Source organism: Scomber japonicus, chromosome 7 (genome assembly GCF_027409825.1).
Source record: "Scomber japonicus isolate fScoJap1 chromosome 7, fScoJap1.pri, whole genome shotgun sequence".
Classification (NCBI taxonomy): domain Eukaryota; kingdom Metazoa; phylum Chordata; class Actinopteri; order Scombriformes; family Scombridae; genus Scomber; species Scomber japonicus.
This window is the reverse complement of record NC_070584.1, coordinates 21,392,867-21,417,205: the sequence shown is the minus strand read 5'-3', so window position 1 is coordinate 21,417,205 and position 24,339 is coordinate 21,392,867. Positions and strand designations below refer to the sequence as shown.

Below are 24,339 nucleotides of genomic sequence, written 5' to 3'. Positions count from 1 at the left end.
GCTTTTTTGTACAGTATGTGTTAGAGTAGGGCCTTGCATGTGTTTGCATATATGTCACATTTTTATTGGAAGTGAAACAGCACAATTGAGCACAATCATTACAATGAAACAAGAAATTTATCAGACTTGTAATACAAACTCAACGCTTGCTGATGTTGCTTTTCACATGTCTTTGCAGACTGATAAATAACTGAAACTAACAATGTTTAATCGTAATGCCTGTATCACCACACTCTTCACAGTTTTGCTTCCCATGTCCAATGTGTCCCTTCTGAAACTGCCTCCCCTGCTTACTAATTTGCCACAGTGAGTTTTCCCTCCACTCACCTTACCCACTCACTTGATCCCCATTCACAGACATCTCCATTTTATGTTGTTGGCTTTCCTGAAACTTAACTTTGTTCATTAAGAGAGAGCCCTAAAAACATTTAGTGTAATTTAGTTGACATCAGATATTGCAACCAAATCCAAATGAAATGCAGTGAAGAATACACTACATACAATGGTTACTATACTACAAAACTTTATGATCCTATTGTAATAAGGTTGATTACACAATCAGACTTTCAATTTCTTGAGCATAAGTTGAAAAAATGATGGGATTGCAGAAGATGGAAGCAGACAGCTACTGTAGATAAGAGAGTGACAAAAAGGGATGAAAGCGATTTGCAAATCAAATAAAGCAATTATCATAACAGACAAAGAGGGAAAGTCTGCATACTACAGGATTTCTAGATTTACTATGATTCTAATGAACAGTCATTGACATGAGTCAAATCTCATGTTGAAAACTTAAGCTGTGTTTCCAACCGTATTACCTGTTGCCTTTGCACAGCCAAATATTTACCTCAGTATAACACATAGTGTGATGTATTTTTAGTCATACAGTTTTATCCAAGTGAGTAGCTGTCTTAAAAGAATAGATTGACATTTTGGAAAATACGCTTATTTGCTTTGTTGCTGAAGTTAGATGAGAAGATTAACATTATTCATGTCAGGACAGTAAATGTGAAGCTATGAAACCAATGTTAAGAAAGCAAATTGGCATATTTTCCAAAATGTCAAACGATTTATGTAAAGAAAATTGAGTAAAACAAACTGGATTTACCAATTCTGAGAGATTACAATAATCTGTGTTAGTAGCAGTGCTGTCAAATGTAGTAAACATTTCCATAATCAGTGCAGTGCTGTATTAAAAACTTGCAGGAATGCTAAACATTGCAGCCATTATGGTGATTTGTGGTAGGCTATATAAATAAATGTCTTGGTTTGTTTCCAAAAACATGTACACATTTATACATAAATAAAAAAATATATATGGTCAATGTTACGATCCACATGGAACAGTAGGCTACAGCAGTGCCAGATTATTTAAATTATGATGATTTAATTTGGAGCTGAAGCCCACCAGCACTGCTTGATTTTGAGCCATTTTTTTCTGCCAAAATCTACGATTGATAGTAAAAGATTCCTTCAGCTGTTTTGGGGAAGAGCGCCTTAGCACTGCCAACATGCTCTCTGAACTTCATCAGAGGTTGTTCCAAGATACAAAGGAAGCAAAAAGTCTACTTTTTATGCTTAATAAGGACCACAAAAAAACAACAGTGAAAAACCATATGCCTATTAATATAATTAATTTATAAGTCTAATTTTCACAACCTCTGGGCTGATAAAACCTTTTCAAATCCAGTAAACTCAGAAGTGTATAGTTATAACATAAATAGCAATACTCTTTTTTTGAATTCATGTAAAGCTGACCTTGTGGCAAAGCAAGGTTTTTGACTTACAATACCACTATGCTAGAGGTTTTTTGCAACATCAATGTTCATGGACCCTTTAAGAAGAGATGCCTCTCAAGAAAACCTTTATGGGTCATATATGGCTGAATCATTGTCAATCCTTTTCTTTTCACTTTTTGAGTGTGGGTAAGACTTCAGTTTCTGTGTTTAGCCTCATAGTCTTTCATTAGGTCAAACCAAACCAGACACCAACCATACACCAAACCCCAGGGGATCCTATTCAATCTTTTCCTAAATTGATAATTGATATATCATGAAATTATTGATATCTTGTGCCATATGCTAACATTTTTCTAGGATGGTGGTAAAGGACTAAAGTCAGAAGAAGGAAAAAGGATCTGCATCTGGTGTGTGTGTGTTTGTGTGTGCATGTGAGTGTGTTGGTTTTCGTACACATGCTTGTACACATGCTTTTCCACATGCGTGCAGATTGTGAGTGATCTCCTCTGTCTGAAGTGTGTCATCATGCACCATAATTGCACCTGCCCCAACTATGTGGGTGCATATGCATTAAAGTACACATATGTGTGAGTATATATGTGTATTCACATGCCTGTCTAGCTTGTAGTGTACGAGCACCAGCCTGCTTTCAATATAGCCTCTTATTAGGTAGTGATTATCCTGCCTGCGTCTGGCTTCTTTCAACCGTTGACTAGAAGTTGGAGAGGCCAGGGGCACCCTGGGAAGAAAGGAGTGAAAACTTCCTGAACCCAGCTTTCACCCCCCACCCCTAAACTCCAGTTTACCCCTCAACAACCTTATATTTACACTGGTATTTCTAGAAACAATAGAAAATTCAGAATTGGTAAGACAAAAGTGGAGATGGTGCTCAGAGGAAATAAACACTTTTCTCATACAAGAATGTATTGTGTAGGGCACTAAAGTCATTGCAGAAGTTTCCCTCTAGTCTACAATACATTTTCTAACCTTTGCATTTCTAACAATTGCATCTGTCCTGAATTAACCCTACAATTAATGGTCAACACATGCAAACTCCATTCACAACTACCCTGCGTTTATACTAGTGCTACAGTTTTCATAACTTTCTAAATAACATTTTAAAGACCTATCACTGTGTATTATGATGGTTGAAAAATAACACTACATTTTACTTCTAAAAAGTGCATACTGGATGAAATTTTGAAAGTGCATTAACATGTTATTCCTCCAATGCTACATGTTGTCTTTCAGAGAACTGTCTAAAATATTGTATTGAGTTGAAGAGGTTAAACCATATCTTCTATGTAGAAGTAACACTAAGCTTTGCACAGAAATCCTGGTAGCATCAAAACACGTTGATAAGCATTAGGAATGACAGTGATTCTTATCCTGCCCCTTCAACACAGACACACATGTAATCATGCAGTTTCATGTTCTCCTACTCCTGCGTTGGATAAACTGGCATAAAACATACTCTGTGTAGAAGATAATGGATAAGAATAATAGGAAGACAAAACAGAAGAAAAGGAAGAAGAAATAAAAGGTAGACAGGGATAGAACAGTGTGGCAGGATCCCGAGGGCCTGCCTTTGGGACTTCGTAAGAGCCCATACATCAGCTGTCACCCGATGGGCTTCCAAAGAGCAACACAATAGACTGGACAGATGGTCCCAAACAAACTGCAGTGGGTTTGATGCTATTAAAAGCTGTTTGCCTCATGCCAGACGCCAGCAAGTGTTGTGGATGCATTGTGTGATCATTTGTGAATGGTTGAAAATATGTGTATGTGTGTTTGACTACTAGCCTCTGGTGTTCCCATAAACCGTATGCTGTGTTTTTGGCCACCAAAAAAACATTCGTAGTCTGAGCATGGTGTGTGTGTAGTTTTGTCATAATTAAGATACAATCAAAGACAACACGTGATGGTGAAACACGAACAGTATAATGATTGATTTGCACTCAGTGGACGTCAGCCAACTCTGTAGCCCATGATGAACTTTTGGCTGATAACCAATAACCAGACAAACATAAAAAAGACACCCCCTCATCCCCCCTTTCTCTGTTACTCCCTGCCCCCACCCTCACCTCCTTCCCCTTCCCTTCATCTGCTTCATGAAGAGCAGCACTGACACCTTAGAATGATGAACTCCTTTAATGCTTTGACCTTTCTCCTTCGGACTTGTCACCCACCCTCCTGCCCTCTTCCATGTAGATGAGACAGAGACAGATGAAGACATTTTGCAATATTTTGGGAAGTAGGCGGGGGTGTCATGCAGTGACACAGTGAAATTACTTTTGGTGGTTGTGGATGGCGGCTGTACGGCCCTCCTTCAGATCAGAAATCAAAGGGAGATTAATCCAGACACAGAAGGCCTGTTGGAGAGCAGTCATGACAGGCTCTGAAGAAGAGGAGAGACAGGCAGGTAGACAGACACATGGGGTGTATAGGTTGATGACAATGATATATCTTACTGAGATTGTGTCTGTATATCTGTGTACCTGTAACTTTTAATTTTAACATGTGGACATGAACAAGCAAGTTTCTCCACCATGAGAAAGCCTTACGTTATTATAGCGCCTGAACACTGAAGCAAGAACCAATTCAAATAGGTCCGGTCCCATTGGATGATTTCCCTGGTTGGGCAAACAGTCAAAGCCTTTGCAGATGGGATTAAATTTGATGACATTACCAAACTGTTTGAGACAGATCAGGATATCCTTCAGTCATCTGATATAATTTGTGCAAAATCTCACACCAGTTGTTCTCAATTGTCCAATACAAACTGGTGGAATCAGCCACTAGTGACAGCGGTGCCTCCATGTCCATTGCAAAGAGACTTTCAAATATCTGCTTTGTACATGGAACTACTTCTCTAATCTCTAAATGTGCCTCATATTAATCTATTTAAGGCAGGTGTTTGCATTCTGTGCATGGACCACAATCATTGTTAATTAAGATATATTCTGTTTCACAATTGTTTATGTATGAACAATAAAATATGAGACTAGGCAAAATCTGTGGATGAAAATATAAGCATGAAAGAGAGATTTTTATTGACTTGTAATAGTAAGGTGGCATTTTGATTGAAGACACTGTCCCACTGGATCACTGCAGCAACCAGTGTGTCCATTAGCAGTCATCTGGCCATTTGACGTGTCCTTGAAGAACACTTGGCCCCTACACTGCCTGCTCAAAAAATGCCTGAAATGTAAAATCAGTGTCAGAAGTTGATGAATATGGTATCATTAGCCACGCCTATCTTGTCTTCTTCATTTCTGCTCTAATTGGCTCCAATGTATAATCCTCCATCCCTTGTAATTCAATTGTGTTTCCTTCTATTCAGTGACCTGTGAGATTATAGGTCACTTACCACATAGTTTCAGGTAATGAATGATTAGCTGAATGTGATCTTGTTAACTCTTCGCTTTAACTAAATGCTATAGGAGAAGAAGTATGGGACAAATAGTTTAATTGCTAAAAGTAGCCTGCCCACTTAATGTAAATTGAAATTCAACATTGTAGTGATATTTTCCTTTTCTAGGTTAGGATTCTAAAGTTAATGATTATTTAGCATTTAATCTATGCTGTTATCCAAGTGCATGTGTGTTTTTTGGGTGTATACAGCACATGCAAATGCATCAGTAAGACTACCTCTAACTACTGTCAAATGTTGCTCTTGGATGGGCTCTGTATCATTTCCTTTCCTTTCCATTTTCAGTACAAATATGAAATAGAATAATCACTCCCTCAATGTTATTTTAAAGTCTTTTAAGGGAAATATTTGGGTAGCAAAATATGCATAAAATTCTGGCACGTCTCAATATCCTTAAATATGTTAATAATAGTATTTTACATGTAATTATTCATCACAACACGACTTTACAATAGCCCTGCTCACTTACATGCTCTACGCACATGTCCTTGTGTGCCTGTGTGTATTCGGTTACTTTTCAGTGGAGCTGAATACCATTGGCAGACCTAATTCTGTGTGTATCTGTCTGTCTTCAGATCAGCTGTCCATTCCTTGTGATCCAGAGAGACTAGAAAATCCCTTGAGCCAACCCACTCATCTGCAGAGAAAGGTAACTGACTCCTTCAACATACACAGACACGTAGCATAGTGTTTTAGTCACTGAAGTGGGAGTTTCAGCTTTGGGTAACAGGGCAGTTCAGGGGGTCAACAGTGGCATTTGATCTTTAACCTGAGGACAAAAACAGATTGAAGTCAGGGGTTGAACGATTATTGTTTTAACACAGTCAACAGCAGTAGTGGGTTAGTACCCTGATTGATTTAGTACAATTCAATTATGTTCAGTTAAGTATAGTTTGGTTCAATTCAGTTCAATTAAGCTACTTAACATGACTTATTAACTATTCAAAACATTTTTAGTAGACTTGTGATTTTCCCCTATTAATGCTATAGTGAATACATTATTTAAAATGTAAAAATGGTTTCATCTTAAAAAATGTATTCAGTAAAAAGTAATTAATTAATAAAAAATGTAGTCAAACACTAGTTGATATTTTATACACATTACAAATTAAACAGTATAGGCCTAAAGCTTTCTTTCAGCCTAAAACAATCATAAAGTAAAATGTGAGTATACTGAGTTTTAACTTTTATCACCATTTCATGCCACATGATGATGGCTGACATCGACATTTCATTCCATTTGAATGTTATACTGTTAAATAGTATAAATTAAAGTGAATAAAATTAACACCTAGTAACTGTACCACATGATCTGTAATAAATTAAAAAATAATGATTAAAACAAAACTACTTACAGGTCTGTCTCTCTCTCTCTCTCTGTCTCTCCCTCCCTCTCTCTTTCTCTCTTTCATACACATACACACATCCTCACACACACTGACTGTTGCTTGACTGACTGCCTCTCCACTGAAATAAATTGAAGCCTCGAACTCTCTGGTCCTTGCATGTTCTTGTCCCCCTGGTGGCCAGCATCAGTACCACATCACACACTAAAATGTATCTCTTTTAAAACAGTTTAACACAGTAGCCTTCTTAAATTTATCTTAAATTCAAAAAGTATTTTTTTATCCAGTTGTGTTGATGATTATCTAGATGTTCAGTAAGATAATGCTGATAATGAATAAACTTTATAATGTCAAATTTACTTGAAATTTCAGATTTCTTTGTTAAATAAGAGAGCACGTTTATATGAATTACTGCAATAATATATTGTCTGTACAGTTGTTTGTATTGGCTTTGTCTATACAGTCAAGAGTCACCTGAGCATCTTTTGTGCTTTATAATCATACACTAAGAGGTTAAGTGTGTTGCTCAAGGGCACATGAGTAGTTGTTCAAAGCGGTTGGAGTGTTAATGACTTTACCTTCTGAGGTTTTCCCAGTTGATCCACTGATTTGAAGTGGGCCATAAGCCACTTTTTAAAATCTCTAGTCATGTGGTTTTCAATCCTGCTACTCAGAATACTGATACTCCAATATAATTTTGTCCATAAGGAAGGGATACACACTGTACACTTATTTTACGTCATCATCAACAGGTATGTAGTCGTACAACAGTAATTCTCTGCCATATGAAATATGGTGTATTGCATTGTAGGATTTATAGCAAAGAGTAGTGGACATGCCATGGATACCACTTTTTTGGTTCCATCATGGGAATTTTTGAGTCTTTCGAGTGGATACATTTACACTCAGTATTTGGACACTGAAATAAAATGGCAGACACTTACTTTTATTGACTCATTTAAATGCATTAAAACTTAAGATGCCCTTGTACAAGTAATAGTATAGTGTTGATTAGAGGTGCCCTGAGCCAATCCAAGATATAGGGATATTGTAATGATTCACTATTGTGTTTTGTTCACCTCAGCCTGCGATTGTTGCTTTGCTGCTCCATGTGCACCTGACACAGGAAGGTTGGCAAAGCACAGACACTCAGACAATAATAAATATTTTATCTCACCCCTCTCTTTCTGTACGAACCTTTTGGTAGCAACTTATTTTTTGCTTACCTTTAGCCTACTGTTTAAAATGCAATGCAGCAGGTCGTATCAGCTGTGGATCATTAAAGTTAATTCTGTGAGTAACTTGATGACAGGCAAACATTAAACTTGGCTGTTTGAGTTATCAGTGTCTGTACAGATTATTTGTGAGGGAAGAAACTCCACTCTGTAAGTGTTTTTGCAGTTTCCACAACTGCAATAGTGATACATATTTTCTAGTAAAACGATCTAACAGATACACAATATTAAAGGATTCAGATTGCAATCAGGGCCAGAAAACTTTATCGCGACACCCCTAACTGGTAATTGCTTAAGCAGCTATTTTCATTTAGTGTTAATGTCAAAACATGAAGCTGGACTTTGAGAAAAGACACCTGACCTCTCATTTAGGAACACTGATCTAAAGGACTGTCTCAATTTATTTTCTTCTGTTCTGAAGTAAGCAATCCTGAGCTCTGAAAAGTGGAAGCAGATAAATGTCTGGAATGAAAACCAGCAGAGTCCAGATAGAAAACCAATATTCATATGTGCCTCGTCTCCCTCGATAACACAGGAAATGATACCACCACTGGCAAACTTGTAACCATATTAAGAAAAAAATGATGTAATAAGGAATAATAATACTCAACCAAATAAAAGATTTAGCATCTTTGTTTTGAGATAAATGCAACTAAATAGACTCTAAGATCAGATTACTTTTCCAGTGTTACACTTTTTTTGCACCCTTTCTCTCTTCCACCCTTGGCGAACTGCTACCGCACAACAACTTCCAACTGTCCTACCTCCGACATGATCGAAACTGACTTTGCTCTCCACCCAGCTTTGTTTTTCTTCTCAGCCGTTGGGTGGTCCGTGTCTCTCTCTCTCTCTCTCTCTCTCTCTCTCTCTCTCTCTCTCTCCCTCTCTTTCTCTCTTTCTCTCTCTCGCTCTGTCTCTCTCTCTTTCTCTCTCGCTCGCTCTGTCTCTCTCTCTTTCTCTCTCTCTTCCACTCTATCTCTCTCTCACTCATTGTCAAGTTCACAGCGTCTGTTTCTCTTTGAGAGCTACGGGACCCACGCATGGTTCGAAACTCAATACTTGAGTATACACAATTAAGTTCACACCAGAGGTTATTGGATGGAAGTTTGGTCTCATTCCACAAAATGTGCGAGTCAGTCAAAGTATGAGAGAGTGTGAGTCTGTATGTGTGGCTGGTTAGTTTGTCAAGGTTCACTTAATGAAGGGAAGTTGAGATGGTGTGTTCCGCACTAGTTGGCTGTTACTATTAAAGACTTGATTCACTGGAGATTTGAGTTAGTGTGCAATTGTTTTAAGCTGTTTGATTAATGATGGTATATTGTTTTAGACATTAGCATGTGCAAAGTTGGTGTACTTTAGCTTTTCACCTGCTGCAATATTGGGAAAGTAAAACATAGAAAGATTAATGTTTTGTATTGTCATCCTATCAGAATAAAACCATCATACCTGAGTGGCTCACTCATCTACAGTATGAGGAAGGCAGAGGTACTGATCATCGTGACCTATCATGTCTAAGAATGTCAAGTCCAGGATTGTAAGCAATGGGCAGAGGTTACAGTAGGTTGCAGTAGGTCTATTTACCAGTTGGTGCGAGGTTTGTCTACCTTTAAATTGTCATGCAGGTTCATTTACTGTGACGTTTCCCTCCAGCTCAAAATGTGTACTATATACACATGAAAAGTAATACAGATATAACCAAAAACTACAGAAAACTTGATCTTACTCTATTAATCTGTTTTTGAAGCCCAGGTAATTATTATACATTTTTCAACCATGTTATCAATTTATATCCTATTTTTCAATAACAATTAGAAACATAGCATTTTTTAAATGAACAGAAACTTGGAAATAATCTATAGACTCTTGTTTTCTGTTTTATAAAACAGAGTAACAATAGTCCCAGTTTTGCATGCTAAAATCACCCCAGTTGACCTTTACAGCCTGTTGAGTGTTTCAGTGTTGGACTAGCTAGGCGCAGCTCCCTCAGTGTACTGTTCTCACGCGATTGGGAGTCCCAGGACAGGCCAGCTGGAACCTCCACCCCACCTCCCTCAAACAGACACACAGGCACAAATCCTCCATGGAGCCACTACTGGCCAGCTAGGCTGTCAGTTATTTCGATGTAAGTGTTATGAATGTGTGTGTGTGTGTGTTGGGGGTGTTGTTAGAGCTTCCTGTTTGCTTCAGTGCTTCATGGCAGGGGGACTGCTGGTGTCATGTCAATGTGGGACTGGCAACACACATAGACTAGTACACTAGTGGTGAATTGATATGGTACATGATATAATACGTTCTTGCTGCTGGTATCTGCAACCATTAATAAGTTTTCATGTCAAAATGTCAAATTTTTATTATAATCTTGCCAGGATGGAAATACCTCCATAACACCTCGCTAGAGCACGGGACTCAATAGCTCTCCTTAGAAACCCAAGTTTTATTATATGTATTTTACAGACTGTTGATTAAAATTCACCTGAACCATACTGGAGTGATTTCTCTGGACATACAGTAAAACCACATTTCTCCACCTGCAGTCAGTAAGGAATTCACATCATGTCAGAGGTGACCAAAATCAACTTATCTTTCAATTTGTTGTAAAAAAAAAACTAATAGGATTCATATATTATTGGCAAGTATTAGTGTATTCATAACATAGATATAGTCTCTATAGACATTCTTGGTTTTACTCTGTCATTTATTATTTTTTCTTAATACTGTCTACTTATGTACCCTGACTCACATGACAGAAACATTACGGCATTAAGTGCCTATGCATGGGATGTGATTTAACTTTTCTTCGTGTCTTAATTTAAAGTTCAATCCAACATCAGATTTTACAGCACCAGCAGACAAGCAAATGTGTTTAGTAGTCAGTCATTAGTAGATTTAATTGAAAAATATGTCAATTTATGTTCATGTAAAAATAATCTCTTAAAATCTAATGCTTTTAAAGAGTAATGAAAGTTTAAGAATTTTATTATAATGTCTCAGACTTCATTGTTGATTTAAGATAAAAACATTACTTCTACGAAAAATGTGAAAATGAGCTAAATCATCTAAGTTTTGTTGTGGACCTGGACACTAATAATTAACAAGGAAGAGAAAGCCCCACCACTTCACTTCTTCTCTGACTCACTCTGAAACCCACTAAAAAGTATCTAAAATACAAACCAACATCTAAAATAATTTTAAACATTCTCTAACATGTACATCATATTAAAACTCACACACGCCTGCACACTCATGATACATACTATTGATGTGGTCAGTAAGAAGCTTTTTTTAAATATACTTATACATTGGATGTACATTGTTAAAATAGCTATTCTCTGATTTCAGAGACTTTGCTGAAATGAACAAAGATTTGTTGGTTGAGTGTATTTATAACAAAATACCACATTAGCTCTTTCAAAGAAGCCATGTTGTAATGTTTGAGAGCATCTTTTCAGACTCTCTCATAAGCACAAAGTGATTCTCTACTTTCGTCATTTTATTTGAGTAGCTTTCAGTGCAGGTAATATTCCACTCACTAGAGTGGGGTATTCTAAAGCTGTTTCTAGCTCAACATTTATGCACACTAATGCACATAAACACATTATGTAAATGTTTATATCTCAGACACACACACCTGTGCACTCACTCAGGCTTCTTGCAGGAGGAGTGATTATGTCTTGGGGGAAGCACCAGTCATTTTCCATTAATCCAAAGCAACCAGTGGTGATTGATCAATTAGCCCTGCTTAAAGCTGTGGCTCAGGCTGATCAATAGCACTGATCACCAGCCAAAGGTTTTTCATTAAGATCTGCTGCTCTGCATGAGTAGACTCCATTAGCATAGGCCAAATGGGCTGTGAGGAATGCAAATGCTGGAGCAAAAAAATCTACACACAGACATAAACACACACAACTGAACACACACATATGTGCTCTTACAGAATACACAAGAATTAAAACAGCTTTCTGTTATCTTTTAAAGTAATGTACAGTCATAATAAACATATAAACACATATTTCATTATGTGTGAACGTTTGTAATTGAAGGTATTGAAATGTAACACGATGCAACACCACCACAAACTCTTCACAACTTGACAGTCTTTAAATAAAATGTACATTATATGCTTTGCAAAGATAGCATTTCACAAAAGGTTGCTGTACTAAATTGCATGTCATTATACAAGCGCTCTTGATTCTCTAACGTTATTACTTTTTGATAAAACAAGTTTTTTAGAATAAGGTGTTGTCAAGATGTTGTCCCTTTTGAAATTGTCCCAATCTGATAAAATTACTTGCTACTGCTATTTTATGAACCCCTATTTTACACAACTATGAAATTATGTGGTATTTTAAAATGAGATTTCAATGTGGTAAGATATGTAATGGTTAAATCCATTGACCCATTGCATAACCCATAATAAAGCAAGGACTTGAACTGCTACATTAATATCAGAATAGATGCTATTGCATCCACATTATTTAGTGTCTGCTGCTAGCTACAGTATTTGTTTTTTAAGTCATTATTGGTGGACTACTGGTAGGTGAGACTGCCCTGTGACCAAACTGTAGTGTCACAAATACCACTTAAGCCTTTTTTCTCAAATACACTTTGAACAAGACTCTCTTTACTGCCATCTTATTCATTGTAAGCTGTCCAGAATAAGAATGGACTGGAAATAATGTCCCAAAATATGCACATATATGACTCATAATGCCTTCAAATAGTCTTTATGGTTCCATAGTGTGCACGTCTGGCAGTATTTCCCTTTCAACCCACTCATTGTCAGACTTTTTGTTAGTTACCTGAAAAACAGCGGATGTTGCTGTGCCACAGCGATATTTCTGATCCACGACCCCATCGAACCCACGGGATCATCCATAGCTAAAACACAAAAACACCGGCCGTCTACCACTGACAAACTCACCTTTCTCACCCTCTCCTAACCCTCAGCGGGGCACAGAGCCATTGTTTCACTTAAACAATCCTCATTGAATTAAAAACTGGCTATGCTTTGTTCAGTGAGGCTGATGCATACTGCTGTCACGGGTCCTATCGTTAATGTGCCATCACTGCACCTCACATCCTTAGCAGACACAGGCAGCGCTGAGCTTATTTCCTCCATCTGTAGGTGAATGTGTGTGTATGCGTGTGTGTGAGAGAAGTGTGTTGGTGGATGGGTTGAATCAGTAAGAGAGGAGGTTGGAGGGTGGGCCATTGTGTGTGTGTGAGATAGTCAGCATTAAATCGCTCAACAGAGAAGAGAGCTTTGTGACATGAGGCGCTTCGGTCACTTGTGGAAACACCACAAAGACCTGGTGACACACACACACACACACACAGTAAGTCATTTTAGTTTTTAGCCTCATTAAATGTTTTAAAGTGAAAATGTAGTGTTTATTTTTTGTTGAATATATGTATGATTCTAACTGATTCTGGTAGGCAGGGTGGCTTAATGGTTTGAGAGAGTACTATTAATGTAAGGTTACAAGATTTGATCTCTCCACCAACAAGACTGCCTGGCTAGATATCCTCTTAAGTGTCCTAGACCAAGTCACCACAACCCTGGTTTCTCTGATGAGTAAAGTGTACCCCAGAACCTCGGCCTGTGTCAAACCAATCAAGCCACATTAACCTTTTATTGGGCTCTTACCAAAAGAAGTACAAGGGATGGGAAAATAGCATAGACTCTAGAAAATATACTCTGATCCAATACAACACCGCAATAAATACAATGCTACCTTTTAAGCTCATGATGTTCCATTTTTGTTGAGAATTCTTTTCTGAGGCACTAAAATCACCTCTAGGGTAAATTTGTAGGTTGTATTTACATTGGATTATTTTATTGTTATTCATTCAATCACTGGAAAAAAAGCAGATAAAACCAAGAGAGGACATTCAGGTTAGAACAAGGTTCAGGTTTAGGTTAGGGGTAATTGTTAAGGATAGAGAGAGAATGTATTCAAGAGGGAGGAGATGCTCATAAGTATGGTAACGAAAGTGTGTGTGTGTGCGTGCCTGCATGTGGTTGTGTGTGTGCATGTAAGTGTGTGTGTGTGTTTTAGCAGATAGGAAGGGAGTTGGTCACAGAGATACTGAGGCAGACAGGAAGAGATCATCCTGGTCTTACCATGGCAGGGGTTGAGTTCTCTGGCTCCCCCGGTCCATGCACAGTACATGAGCAAATTGGTGCTTGTATGCTTAAACACACACACACACACACACACAAATGCATGCGGAAGCTAGCACACACAAAAAAACATTATTGTGATGTCTCCTTCCCTTTTACCTCTCACCTCTGACATTTTACCGACACAGTATTGGATGCTGTTACATTTTCTTGGTCGGAAAATTGAACCGCCCAAGTTCATATTAAGTCATAGTATGTTTATGAAAGCCTCAGATAAATGCCTAAAATGTTTCTACAAGTGTCCACACAGCCTGCACATATACTAACACACACATTTTGTGACCGTTACAAATGTCTAAAAGAGTTCGACGAGTTTCTTGCAGGGATGGCACGGCAGCAGAATGATATTTCCGTGTGCCATGGGTGGGTGGAGGTGGGTAGGATGGATGGATGGACGGATGACACCCGTATCCACCTCCACTGGGGAGAGGAAGTCCCTATCAGAACACAACAGGAAAGAGACAGCGCAAAAACAAGCACATGTCTTTTTGGACATTAAATCACTTCCTGTAGGGCTCTGGACTGCTACCCCCACCACCATCACTCTCTACCTCAGCCTAGTTTAACCACCCTTTCAGCAGACAGAGAAATTGATCAAACCTCTTTATCTCGGTGCATAAAAGTGTGCATGTTCCTGTGGGTACGTCTCTAAGGTATTGCACTCATGAGTGAAATAACCCATCAATAACTGAGAGAAGAGGCTTGAGATCCCATGTAGAGGACTGTGTTTTTATCCTCTAACAACACAAAACACCTTTGCTTCAAAAGTAAAATCTCTTGCCCTATGGCCACAGCGTATATATGTAATACCATGCAGCCTGCCGATCTGATTTATCACTGTGACTTGCAGATGTGATGAGTATCGTAGGATGCAAGTGCCATATAAATCCCCGCACCCTGACAGATCACAAGCCCTGAGTCTGGACCTGGTGCTTTGATCTTCATCCAAGAACAAAAACAAAGAGACAAAAAGGTTTATCTGTGGCTGTAGCAGGAAAAGGCCTTTTAATGGTGACAGGAAAATACAATGAACACAGTTTTCATTCAAAATACAAACATAACGCCTTGCTATGCCAGGCTTGTCATGTTTTTGGTTTATGCGTGATACTGAATGGCTCATTGCAGACATCACACATCTTGCGTAAATCTCATTATGTATATTGAAAATACAGCTTTTACACATTGCCGTCCTCGTCCAGGGCACAGCTGTAAAAAAAATATGACTTCCTTCCTGTAGCCGATTTCCTGTTTATGTCTGAATGCAGGTCGGAAGGGGGAGGGGAGGAGAGGAGTGGGGGTTAGTGGTCCCTGCCTCATCCACCGTCATCCGTCCCTAAAGGTGACCCCAGTCCTGATGATGCAGGATGCTGTGGAGCTCAGTGTCATCACTCTGAACAAAACCCCTCTTTCTCATACCTTTACTGTTTCTATAGATTTTGAACATTTTCACTCCTCTGTCACTCAACAGAATAATCACAAACATTGTTCACTTCCCCCTCTCCGTCCCTCTTAATGTACAGAAAGAGACATATCCACAAAATGAACTGTACTCTTACTTTTCCCTCCTCCAACATGCCAACATGGATAACTGCAAACCCGTCTCTTTTATCCACAAAACACAAAAAGGAGTTATCCACTAAGCAAACACACTCATGTGACATTATTTGCGTTTTCTGCTCTCCGCAAGACTTAAGAGACCCCCGTGCTCTCCCCCCAAAAATGTCTCAATTGCACACACATGGATCTTCCTGAGGCGCGCTGTTTGTTCCATTTTCTGCTGATTTGCCTAAAACAGGCAGCGGCCGCTGCTGTGAATGTTTAATTTAAGAGCTCATGTTCCCCTCTGTACGATGTGCGGTGGTTGGGAGCGTGGATGGGCTTGACAAGGGGGGTCCATTGGTGGGGTTCAGGGGAAATTTGGGGGCGGGTGGGTAGGCTGATGGAGACCCCCAGGTCTCCGGGCGCAGTCATTAAGATGGCTCCTCGGTTTGGAGATGAGAAAGCATGCTCGGCACTCTGGGTTCATTGAAGATGCTCCCCTGCCTACTTGGAGCATCCATTATTTATGAGTTTTTACAAATTCCAACTGACATTTTTATCAGTTGTGGATGTCTGTTTCTGATTTGGCTAAACTGGGTGTGGCTTTCCTCCCCCCAAAAATATCAATGCTATACAAATTATTCGGATTATAAAACATGCATTTTACTGTTGGGTGCACATTTCCTTTTATTTTTAGATGTATGCTTAGTTTTTGCGTTTTTGGTTTCAAAGTAGATAGGAAAACAGTGACATGTATCCTCATAAATTGATGAGGACACAAAGAAAAGGCTATTAATCACCCTGGCTTTTGAAGTGTTATTTGTAATTTGTACTTTGAATTTAATAAGTCTTTGCAATGAACAAGGGTCACTTTTAAAACCAAACCCTGCAGCAAATTAACAACCAACTCTGCAGCTTTGTGCATCTTTTTCCAGCTCATTTTGGTTTTGCAGCACTTCAGAAATCCAGTGTTGTTTTTTCAGTTGTCCAGTTACTAGATTTAAGAATGACTCAGTTATTGGTTATATGCAAAGACGGCCGGCCAGCTTTTCTTCCTCTCACAGACCAAAAACATGCTGTGTAGTTTAATTGATGATTAAATTGTTCATAGGTGTGATCGTGAGGGTGAATGATGAGGATTCAACCATGACTACTAGTTATGTGTAAACATGTGTGTACATGAATGACCAGCCCAGGTCCATCAGGAAGTGTTGTCTCTCTGCTGCCTACCACTCCAAACTCATCCCTCTATGGCTGAGCCAGTATTGATCCGACCGCTGCTCTGCTCTAGAGTTCAGCCTCGGGCTTTACACAGCCTCGCTTCACCTTACACTACTCACCTTATATTAGAATCTGAGCTTGATATGCCCTGGTAGACTCTGGTGCACTGCCACAGAGAGAGTCAAATGCCAGTTAACATATGCTCTACCAGAAGACCTCCCACCCACTGTCAATCTTGCATCAAGTGCTGGAGGTCAATGTCAATGAGGAATGTTGTGACTAATATGTATTTGTATTTAGGAGTTGTATTCATGGTTACCATTATCATGTAATTTGTTTTCTCCGTTTCTGCAGTTTTTTCACCCATTCTGATCTGCTCCCTCTGTCTCTCATATCCAAATTATGTACACATAATTGTGTTACCTGGACAGTTGAACACAACATTTGGGGATTAGTTACAGAACAGACAAGGTGACTTTCATAATGTTTTATATCTCTGGATTATTAGCTTAAATCTTTATTATTCATAAATACACTCTCTGGCTGGGGTTTTAAATGCATTTCTTAAAAGCACCTTTACAGTGTCCAAACTATCAGATAGCATTTCCCTCTGACTTTACCTTACCCACTTATAGCAGATACTAATATGTTGTTCGTGGATGACAGATACAGTACACTGTGCGGACGCTACTCTGTGACTTTGGAAGGCTTATGTAGCTTAAATTGATTTAAAGATTTAAATTGATTTTTCTAGCACAAGAACTTATTTTACTTAACAGTGATGGTATTGATGCACAGAGGCTGAGTGCTGTATTTGGAGATCTTCAGACCAGCTGTTGGCTTACATAACAAAGATGAACAGCAAATTTAAAAAAACAGCCAAACCAATAAACATTTTGGGCTGCAATGAAAGACTGAAAAAATGTTTAAACCATCCAGATACAAGAGAAGATGCCTTTTTTGGATTTATAATGTTCTCAGACCTAAGGCCATCCCTTAGGATGTATTGGCGCCCATTCAAATATCACACCTCCGTTGGAAACGATGTTGAAGTGATTCAATAGGCTATTTAAGCAAATTATGCTGCCTGCAGCTTATCTTTGTGAGACTGAATAAACAGTGAGAGACTAAATGAGCTGAACCTATTTGGCTTGTTGAAGTATTCTGCCTTAAAGTTATCTTTTGTAACTGTTTGCAGCCATTGTCACCACAAGTTAAAATTAAAGGATAATATTGGACAAAGAACAGAAGAGGAGAAGAATCATGAAGACAGAGTAAGAATATGTTGTATTGCTCATAAGTTAAACTGTTTATTTGTAAAAGGATTCATGGGCTATTTTTTTTCTCAAAGATTGTCTTTTTTTAAGGTTCAAGGGACGATGGCATAACAAGGGAGAAAATACTTCCCAAATGTAAATCTAGATTCTGTGTAATCTGTGTTGTAGTTTGGAGGTGTGGAGTTGATCAGATGGTAGCTTTAAATGTAGTAGCAGTTTCATTGCTCAATGTTGAAGCAATGAAACTGTCGTCACAGGAAAGGGAGACAGTAGAGACAAATCACAGAGTGACTGTACATTGATGTGTTGGGTTGGGTTTTTGTCTCGTGTTGTAGTGGGGCAGCTGCCTCAGAAACCTAGACAAGCTATTATAATGATGTCAGCCCACATAAAGCCTTTATACTTAACTGTTTCCTTGTTGGTTTCCCTATCAGCAAGCAGTGCCAGTCCAAGAATCCTGAAAAGCAAATGCTGGTATGATTAGAGTTTATAAATGACAGGGAAAAGTCTATAGTTGTTTAGTTTTTTTAAATTATTTAATAGACTGGAGCCAGGCCTTGTCATGTCTAGATCGATCCACACCAGCTTAACAAACCCAGAATTCTAGGTGGCGAGATGCACTTTACTCCTGTCCTCTCTAAACCAGCCCTGATCAGATGGTGAAGGGATGTTCCTCAAAGACCCTCCCTGGGGCCCATACTCTTCTTTTTCAGAACTATGTTTAAGTCTGTGATGTTCATTTATAGTAGCCTCTGTTACAGTGTTATTGCTGCCTCTGGCAAAGGACCCAGCCTCTTAAGAGTCCTCAGTAGCTTACAGAAAGTGTTGCTGTCCCAGGAGAGGGACGGCAGACTAAATAATCAGTTTCCCATCACAGTGACAATGTGAGAGCAGCTGTTTGCATCTGAAGGCCTGCCAGCAATTGTCTGTGGCGGTCTGAAACAGAGAAGGAAAGAAAAGAGGCATGGAGGGGAGGAAAGATGAAAGGAAAGTTTCTTTTTGCTTGATTCAGCCCTCTTAAGGGTTGTGATATTGATCTCAGCAACAGACGTGCAGATGTATGTGCAGAGACACGTGTGCTTCTACTTACATCCATCTGTGGACACACATGTACATAGGCACATACTAACAGGCACTAAACTGAACTGGAGCTGAATCTTTTGTTATTTTGTAACTATGGAATATACAGTATGCAAATGTATGTTTTGCAATATTTATGTAGCACTCTGTTGTAAAAAACAAAAATGCTTAGCACTGTAAACAAACACTTAACGTTAAAGACTCAAGGAAAACTCTTACATTAAGACTAGTCTGTAAAAGTGTTTATTCAAATACTTTACATTACCTCCTGAGGCAGATGGTTTAAATTGTACAGGATCTTGATGGAAAGCAGTCAGTCTTTGGTCAAAACTGTGCTGGGCCAATCATTTGATGCCTTTATTTTGCAGCAGCCATTTCTCTCAGTTCAGTTATTTAAAAGTTAGTGTTCACACAAAAGGCATCATCAAGTCTATATCTGTGTTTGTTTAATTTTAGTTATGACACCCAGCTACTGTCCATAGATCCTTATATATTCAGGCATAGTAGATGTTTGAAGTGTGAATGCTGTGTGTGTGTGATGGGTGATGGTCATGTTATGTGTTGATTACTGCGCTCTCCAGCAGGAGGTCACAGCTCAAGGCTGCCTGTGGTCCTGCGAGACTTCAAATGTTCTGGTTTTATGTGATTGGATCTGAGGCCGCCACCCATCTGCAGTTCATGCCATTTAATATACATTGTATTGTATGTTCATCCTTTTTAGTATGAATGAAAAGACCCACTGACTTTAGAAATGATTACGACCCTTTTCCGCTGACATTTTGCTGTGTTAAAGAGAAAACATATGTTGTTTTAATTTTAAGTCATTAATGCAACAAATTATTAGAAAATATTCACATGCAGGTGTGTGTGTAATTACATTATTTATTAATCATGTTACACACTATTACAAGTGGGGAATATCATATATAGAGACAGAAATCTGCCCCCGCAACATAAATAATTAATAGTATTCTTAGATTTTTGTATAAACTAGAGATAAGACTCTGTTAGGTCAGTGTTGTGGTTGAGTATGAAGCAGCCTCGGGGGAAGTAAGCAGTAATTCAATGTAGTCTCAAAAAAGTATTTAAGTGGTGTTTTTGTGCTCTCTTATGTGTGTACTTTTGTAAAGAGGAGAAAAAAAACATTACTAAATACTTTAAATGTCTGTTTTGATAATGCACCATTGGTTGTTGTCACAGTAGGAATTCAGTCTATTCTCAGGTAATTAATCTCTTTGCCTTTTCTATTTAAAACACCTGGTATAAGGATGCAGGCTGAAACTTCCTGAGGTGTAAATGAATGAGCTAGTGATAATAGTGTGTGGGTGTCCTGATTCTTACAGCTTGTTTTCTTTGTCAAAGCACTTGTCACAGACTCTTTTGTTTCTGAGTGCTTGTCTTTCTAATACTCTGCAGTCTTTTCCAGGAAAAATTATTTCTCACTCTCAGGAAGTGATGAATTTCATTATCCCCTCAGTATTAAAGGTCAAATTAAAAAGTCACAGGTTTTGCAGTTCACTATTGAGGAGATCAAGTTCAATAATAACAAAAATAGAAAAATATATAAATGAATAACAATAACTTTAAATTGTAATAGCCTGCTATGGCTCAATAATTCAGTAGTCTGTCATCAGATGAAACATTATTTCATTTGTCTACAAATGTTCCCTCCCTTTCTCAGTTTAGTTTGTCTTGTTTTTGCTTCCAAAAGATTCTTTGACAAGAAACCAAAACCATAATTATTCCTTGAAATGTCTTTTTCATTTGGACACAATTGCTTTACTCAAAATTCTTCAGCTGAAGAACAGTGTCGTGACATTCGGGTTGTCATGTTATTGCAGATGCCACAGACCTCTTTCTTTGTCTTCCCCGTGGAGCACTCGTTTTGACACTGCTAAAGCAAAGGTCAAGATTCCACGTGCAGCAAAGCATTCACCTTCGCCACTTGGCTGAGGTCTGGCAAGATTAATTCTTTGTGTCTTGCCGTCTCTCTATGTGCCAGGTTCATTTTTCTTACAATGGAGCCAAGCAAACACCGGAGAAAAGTGTGCGTCTGAAAGTGTGTGTGTTTGTGTGTGTGTGTTTTTAAAAGACATTGGTGCAACCGTTTTAACAGGGCGACTGTTTGAATTAGATGTTCTAACCCCCCGCTTGCTAAATGGATTTCTGAAGTGGCTGTAGTTGGAGGCTTTCAATCGGATGCAACCTTGAGTCCTTTTTTATGGGAGCTCTGTAGGATTTAAGTGCCGGTATAACATGAGCACGACTGAATGCATGCTCCTCATTTTTTGAAATTGAAAAATCTCCAAAGGCTCTCCCCATTGTGCAGGCAATTAATGGAATGCTGGCAGCGAGGTTCAGGTGCTTAAAAGTTGTATTTTTTCTCTCTCTCTCGCTCTCTTTTTAATGACTAATAAAGGATAATCATCGTAGAAAAAAACATCATAATGCTGTAGGCTTCCTCTTTATGCACAATGATGTATAATGCATGCTTTGAAATGAAACGGCAGCGGCCTTCGAACCATTCCATCTCCAAACCTTAGTGTATTTGTTTTGCATGCCACAGTGAGGCTTTTGCATAACAATGGTGAGTGTTCCCATTAACAATGCTTGCCTATTAATTTGATCTTTAGATTTTTAAAGTTTGTCCATCAGGCCGCCAAACAATGGTTCCCCTAGTTGCTGTTTGGTGTAAGTGATTAGAAAGTTGGCTAATTGCCTCTCTGAAGAGTTGTGCTGTTTCCTTTTAGCTTCCTTGTTCGTCATATGTGAACATCCACCAGTTTGAACAATGAAACAGATGAATAAACCATTTTATTCATCCATTAAATTCAATAAATTGTTTCTCTTGGTTCTGGAGATTATTTCCAAATCATTTTTTAGATGGCTATTAACATGTAAAGTATATCTTGATATATGAGGAATATATAAATAAAATGCCATTGAATGTTAATTTGATATCAGTCCTTGTTATATGAAATCCAGGACTAAACACTCTGTCTGATATCAGTTAAAATAGTTCCCAAAGCTCTTTTAATATTACATTTCATACTAGTACTAATGTCTCACATTCAAATTTTTGTCTTTTTGTTGAGGTTTAACTTTGGAATTAAAATGATGGTTATTTAAGTCAGATGACTCTATACTGATTAAACAAGAAGGTCTGATATTGTGACTAAATACCACAAACATAACCAGTGTCAAAAATGGCTTTGTCTTTGCTGCCCAGATGATCTAGCAGTTTGTTCAGCAGTTAAAAATACAGAGCCACTAAAAGACTGAGGTGGAAATAGACAATTATAGCCTATATTCAACTTGATGACCAAGAATGATGTCAATTCATACACGTGAGCAGACTCAGATACTGTGTGTTTTTTTTATTATTATCATGAAGCAAACAATAAACTATAAACAATGTGTTGTAATATTGTAATTTATGAAGTCACCGTTTGTTGTGATGGGTCACTCTTATTGATGAATCCGCTAAAGACAAGTTTTACCAGCATGAGACGCTTGGCGGTGTTCATTTAGTTGAGTCTGCTTGCACATTTCTCAGGCCTCTTGAGCCTCCAGGCCTGCCTGAAACCACACTGAGCACCAAACTGACTTATTCTAGCATTCAGTTGCACCTTTTTCTTGCAATCTTGGAACACTTCCAAAAGCTTTTGTTTTTTCTCCTGCCCTCAGTCTCTTTCTCTTTGACTATGCTTTGACAATGCAGGGAAACATACAAGCGCATCTCAGTAAACACGAGTGATGTGGTTCCAGAGTTTAAAAGCTTCACATAACACTGGCAGACACAACTTGGGGCTGTTTGTGTGACGGAAAGGAAAACTTGTTTAGAAACTGACAGCACTGCATCTGTTTGTGTGTGTATGTGTGTGAGTAGAACTGTGTGTATATGTGTTTATGTTGCTTTTGGCAAGTTATTCATTTGTGTGTTTTTTTTTTTTTTTTTTTGTTCTTTTTTTCTTGCTCTCTGTGTGGTTATCTTTTTGAGTTGGTCTGTTCGGAGCTGATGTCCACCTTCGGGGATGCGCATAGCATGCATTTCTGAGTATTTTCACCTGAGGCTGCACTTGTTAGAGTCTGTGGATAAATGTATATACATTATTTATACAAATTCAGGGCGAGTGAAAGCAGGTTTAACACATTTACAGACAGGAGGCCAGGCACTGCAAGCCAAGCTCCAAGTGAGGATTTCAACGCTGTGTGCCTGGGATCAAGCTGGCCGCTTGCCCGGCTGTGACCAGCATTCTTAATGCTGCATGAGAGCATCACTAACATAGTCAGCAATCACATCATCCCTCATCTAATTAGCTTCATAGGAGAAAAAAATAATAGCTGTTTAAAAGTGTTTTATTACATTTATAAAAGGCATTTTAAAAACCTGTTAGCTATCATTGCTGGATTTTTGTTTCTAAAAATTCTGAAAATGAAGGAAATTCATGTCCTGCTGCACATGTTGCATTACATAAACAATGTCAGCAGTTTTTGTCATACTTTGATTCTCTCAGTTGAGATAATGCAGAGAAACTCTTACAATCTCAATATTTTTTACACTAGTAAAAGCAAACTGCTGTCTAACAACTTGTTGCTTTTTTTTTTCGAAAGCCTGAATTTACATTTAACCGTCAGCTTGTATGTGCTGAATGAGACGAGAGTAGGGGGAGGAGGGAAGGCAGGTCGGGTCAGGGGTAGTTGCGAGTTGGATCATACGAAGAAAAATGGCTGTGATGTGATGCTGCGGTCAGACTCATAAGTCTGTCTAGATTGACGTCATATTTTGTGTAATATAAAATACAACAAAGTTGTAGATAATGTAATTCATCTGCATAAAGCTTTACCTTAATAAAGTAAAGGTTCATTAGCCATTAAATCTTTTAATAGAGGTCCATATATGTGTGTGTGTGTGTGTGTGTGTGTGTGTGTGTGTGTGTGTGTGTGTGTGCGTGTGTGCGTGCGTGTAAATACTTTGTCATTTAATTTATCAATATAAATACATAAATAAATTTAAATATTTAAATTGCTATAACAGAAACTGCTCAGTGAAACACATGCACAGACACAAGGACACAAGTACAACTGGTCAGTGATATAAGACTCAAACTGATCAGGAGGAAACACTCTTCCTGACTCATGAAGGAAACTTCAAACAAAGCAACATATAAGACGTTTTCTATTAAGGATTATTATTATACATCATGAAGTGTATGTAGTTGTTGAAATTAAGTGCTGTATTTTAAAGAGCGTGTGTGTGTGTGACAAGATTCACTAATAAAATA

At 38.4% G+C, this 24,339-nt stretch overlaps 1 protein-coding gene across 1 annotated transcript in view; it reads left to right on the top strand.

Annotated features, from left to right (window-relative positions):
* LOC128362248 (adhesion G-protein coupled receptor D2) overlaps window positions 1-24,339 on the top strand; it is a 93,808-nt gene that overhangs the window by 66,178 nt on the left and 3,291 nt on the right. Inside the window, exon 24 of the mRNA XM_053322989.1 lies at window positions 5,748-5,821. Within this exon, the coding sequence (XP_053178964.1) occupies window positions 5,748-5,821 (74 nt within the window). The remainder of the gene's footprint in view (window positions 1-5,747; window positions 5,822-24,339) is intronic.